The sequence below is a fragment of the Lepidothrix coronata genome, unplaced genomic scaffold (genome assembly GCF_001604755.1).
Source record: "Lepidothrix coronata isolate B3197 unplaced genomic scaffold, Lepidothrix_coronata-1.0 Scaffold478, whole genome shotgun sequence".
Lineage (NCBI taxonomy): Eukaryota > Metazoa > Chordata > Aves > Passeriformes > Pipridae > Lepidothrix > Lepidothrix coronata.
The window spans coordinates 30,276-34,891 of NW_016690658.1; the positions used below are offsets into that span (position 1 = coordinate 30,276).

The following is a 4,616-nucleotide window of genomic DNA, read 5'->3' on the forward strand; positions in this document are numbered from 1 at the left end:
GTTTGGGCAATTTTGCCAAGATCACTTATGAGAGAGGAAGGAGGATTTTATCTCCATCTTAGGAGTTTGTATCTAGCACAGAAGATGAGGCAATTAGGAGCAAAAAGGAGAATCTCAAACTCTGCTCCTAGTAGTTTTCTCTTGGAAAAAAAAAAAAAGGCAAATATTAGGGATGTGTTTCAGTAGTGTTACCCCTATTTAGCATGCTACTACACCTGTCTGCTGTTCCATCCCTTGCCTCCAGAGGAAACTCCATTCGTGGCAATGATCCTCCAGGCACCTGGAAGTCATTGTATGCAGGCATGGATGGAAGATCAGTAATAAAAAGAGGCTGAGCCCTAGCAACCTGCCAAAGGACAGATGGTTTAGCGTGTTCCAAAGAAGAGCTGGGTTAGGTAACACTGGTGGTTGGGGGCTGAGTTAACCTCAAACTGCTCCTCAGTGACACAGTAACATCATCCCTCTTAGCCTCTTTCATGTGCACCAATCCAAATTCCAGCCAGAAGATAGTCAATGCAGAGGAGAACAAGATATGCTTTGATGATACTGTAGAGCATTTATTAAAGAAATTCAGACTCCTCTAGAGTAGCTACAAAAGCTGCTAGCAGCAGTTTCACTGCCAAAGTAGGTCCACCAGAAGGAGGAAACCAGTATTTAGATGTTCTATAGTGGTGAATTTGCAAGGCATGTGCTGCATTACAGTCAATAGGTAAAGTTTTGACCCAAGTCATAGAATAACCTGAGTTGGAAGGGACCAACAAAGGATCATCAGTCCAACTCCTGGTCCTGCAGAGGACAACCCAACAATCCCACTCTGTTCCTGAGAGTGTTATCCAAACACTCCTTGAGCTCTGGAAGCCTTGGTGCTATGACCACTGCCCTGGGGAGCCTGTTTGGTGCTCAGCCACCCTCTGGGGGAAGAACCTTTTCCTAATATCCAACCTAAACTTCCCTGACACAACTTCAGGCCATTCCCTTGGGTTCTGTCACTGGTCATCACAAGAAGAGACCATTTGAATCAATAATAAATGCGTGCACAGTCATGAACTTAAAATTGTACACAAAATGTACTTAATCAAGCTCAAGACTTTAATCGTGTTATCTTGAGTAAACAGGGAGAATTTTTGAGATTAACATCTGTATGAACAAATCTGCCCTCATTGTTTTTGACTTGACACCTAATTAAATCTACAGGGGCATCAGTGCAGAGTCCAGTCTCTTGGTGTAAATACCACACTATGACTGGCAGGTGTGCATGTGATCAAAGCTCCTTGGTACAGGCCATGTAACCTAAAGTTCCTAAAATCCAAAGAATCCTGTAAACTGAATTATATTTTCTGGAGACAAATGGCAGGAGTGATCTCACCAAACTTCAGATGTCCTAAAGGTAAATTCAGATGTCCTAATGGTAAATATCTTCCTTTATAGAGAATGGATTGGAATTGTTCTATAGATTTTTAGCTGGAGTGCAGACATTTATAATAAGATTGCTAGTAAAAAATAATTATAAAAAAACCAAAACAAAGTAACAGTAAGGACAGAAGTAACACAGAAATGTCGGATGAGGAGATGATGTGCAACAGCACCTCCTGCAGGCACTAATTCTGCAGAACAGCAGTAACAGGAGCTGTGTCGGTAACAGAGGCAGCATTCCCCCTTCAGAGTCTTTTTACATATGTTGGCACCTCTCCAAACCCACCCAACAAGTCAACAGGAGTCAAAACCACTTCAGTTTGGAAGTGTATTCCACTGGGCACTGATCTGTGCACATTCAGCAGCTGCTCCTGAAGAGACAGCAGTCAAATCACTATGTTGCACATCCATAACTTTTGGAAATGTGTTTCTTAGTCGCTTTCTCTGTCCTTCTTTGTACCTTTCTTTTTGTTTTGTGTGGCTCTCAGGGATTTGATGTAATCCAAAATGATCCCATTTTTCCCTTGCATAAGGTCCCCTAGAAGTGATATTTCTCAGATGCCTCCAGGACCTCTGAAAGAAGCATCTGGAGATACCTTGGCTTTATCTACACTGCTGGGCCATGAGGGTGACGAAAAAGACACAGAGAGCACAGATTCTGTCTCTGACACCTCACTTAAAAATGTCATAACACCTTCAAGAAGCAGCCTGGAAACTCTTGGAATGTGTAACACAAGCACCCATTAAATAATCACAGAGAGAAGCAAGGCTTCATCCCTGACAGATACAATGGTCACTACAGGATTGTTCCAGGAATGTGGCCATTGGGAAGCAGGGATGGGATGACCTACCTTTTCCCTGATGGTGCAGCAGGATGAATTGTCTGGCTGTAAAAGCCACCAGCCCACCTGTGTGTTACTGCCCATGACGGGAGCAGTTCTATGAACTATCCCCTCCTTCCCTACAAAAAACACCTGAGGTTCAACCACACAAATGCCACCAGAACTGATTTTATTAAAGGAGGGGAAAGAAGCGGTTTCCACAGTGTTGCCTGGTTCACATTTGTGCTGATGTTTGCTTCACTTCAAGGGAAGATCGTCACAGACTTTCATCGCAGCAGGAACTGCTGTCACCAGGAGCGATGGGTCAGGGTGTTTCAGAAGCCATTGGATAGAAGCAGAAAGGATTTCCAAGGGGAATCTAGGGAGTATTCAGCTTCACCACCCCCTGCATGGTGAAGAAGAGTCTCAGGTTACCTACTCATAGGTTTTCTATTGTTCTCCCCATCCCATGGCACCACAGCAGAGGCTGCCATGGGATGTGAATTCCCCCTGAGGACGCTCTGTGCAGCAGGTTTGGCATTGGAGAAGTGAGACAGGATGGTGGCAGGAGCTGTGCCTCTAAAGTGCTGCTCTGGAGAAAAGACAAGGAGGATATCAGTCATTCCCACAGTGATCCCTGCGCTTCCACATACCTTCTGCAGCAAGAAAATCCATTCCGACATGTTCCGATCCAGTAGTATGGACGACGACATATCCCTGGGGTGCAGTGTCCATTTTGGGCCTCACAAGGATCACGTCGAATGAAGGGCTGACCTGCCCAGCAGAAAGAGAAGAGTCATTTACTATGAATATGAGTAAAAGGGGAAGCATTCTCTCTAACCACCTCACTCCTTACCTGCAGCCCCTTGGAGCATCAGGAAGAGGACAACCAGGAGCTGGTAAAGGATCCTCATGGCCACAGCTGGGATGTGAATTCCTTACCTGTAATGAGCAGAGAGCACAAGATCAAAAGATACTGAATGGAGGGTCCCCTCCTGACTGGGAGATGAGGAAATGATTAAAACATACCCTGAGAGACTAAAGCCAAAATCTCCTAAATTACACTGAGTTTGGAAAAAGAACAGAGTGAAATCTGCATCCTTGGAGATATTCAGTTTCAGTGAATGCATCTCTAAACAACCTGCCCTAATTAGCACCATTTTGAACATGGATTCAGACTAGAAACTTCTGGACTACCTTTGAAACTAAAGTATTCTAGGATTTTATGACGTTTTGGTGTTGTTCTTTGGTTTTGTTGTTTATAAAATATTGGTTTTCTTGCACTGAAAAAATGATACCCCGGATCTGTTCAACACCAGGCAGGTTACTTTGGTACCCACATAGACCCACAAATTATTCCCCTTCAACCTACTCTAGTTCAAAATGTTCAGAGACCCAGCCAATTATAATCCCTAGGAAACTCTAAAAAAAGACATTTGCATCTCTTCAACATCAACTAAGGTGGCAACTCACTCAAAATGTTACTGGCATTCTGGCAAGATTTGTGGCTCAAAAGGCAGCACTCAAGTGCTGTGCTGGCTGGGTGACTGCTTCTGTAGGAAACTACATATTTCTGTCTCTGATGCCTCAAGGGAAGGTTTCCATATCTCCTTTTCTCTTAGAAATCAGCAACCCAGTGTCCTCCTGCCAGCCCTGCAAGCGACCAACCAACCCATGGTCCTGTAGAACACATAGAGATCAGATGCATTCACCGGAGTAATAAGAAGGAAGGGATTAATCAAAGCAGAGACTTAGACTTGAGATTAACAAAAAGAAAAGAAGTGTATAAAGATGAAGAGGTGAGGGTGCCTCTCCAGAACCAGGCAGAGTTACCAGTGCAGGAGCTGGAGGATCAATGTTGCTCTCTGTCTGTTCTCCACGGGATGCACCAGCCCCAAACTTGCATATAAAGGGTTGGGGATGTGACAGCACAGTCATGGGCCAATGAAAAAAAGCCTTTTCTGGTCAAAATTTGTCCTGAATGTCGGTTTCTTCCAACAAGAAATGAAGGTCCACTTTGAGACTGCTTTCACCACAACCCCCCCGATCTTTGTGCAACCCATCTTGGACCATCCAAGTTTGTGTAAGATACGTTAGACCACAGGGTTGCATAAAATACCTGGGAACATGCAATGACTGCTCCTTCTGGTCCTGCAGGCTCTTTTTCCATAGAATCATACAATTCTAAGGAAGGGGCCGTAAAGCTCGTTTCATTCCAACCCTCTGCCATGGGCAGGGACACCTTCCACTATCCCAGGTTGCTCCAAGCCCCATCCAGCCTGGCCTTGGACACTTCCAGGGATCCAGGGGCAGTCACAGCTTCTCTGGGGAAATCTGTGCCAGGGCCTGAGGCTGGACGTGGCACTTAGTGCCATGGTCTAG

The 4,616-nt window shown here is 44.9% G+C and overlaps 1 protein-coding gene across 1 annotated transcript; it reads right to left on the bottom strand.

The window, feature by feature from the left end:
• Positions 1–2,544: 2,544 nt before the first annotated feature.
• On the bottom strand, positions 2,545–3,308 carry LOC108510098 (gallinacin-7-like). Its single transcript, XM_017839789.1, has 3 exons — positions 3,091–3,308; positions 2,888–3,008; positions 2,545–2,640 (listed from the first exon to the last, which is right to left on the bottom strand). The coding sequence occupies exons 1-3, from the start codon at positions 3,146–3,148 to the stop codon at positions 2,631–2,633; spliced, it is 189 nt and encodes a 62-aa protein (XP_017695278.1). The 5' UTR covers positions 3,149–3,308; the 3' UTR covers positions 2,545–2,630.
• Positions 3,309–4,616: the final 1,308 nt, after the last annotated feature.

What these genes read in the sequence shown, in the direction of transcription:
- LOC108510098 (XM_017839789.1), bottom strand. Translation starts at nt 3,148, where the DNA reads ATGAGGATCCTTTACCAGCTCCTGGTTGTCCTCTTCCTGATGCTCCAA. An exon ending in GATGCTCCAAGGGGCTGCAG is followed by an intron (nt 3,009 to 3,090) that starts GTAAGGAGTGAG and finishes TCTGCTGGGCAG; the next exon opens with GTCAGCCCTTCATTCGACGT.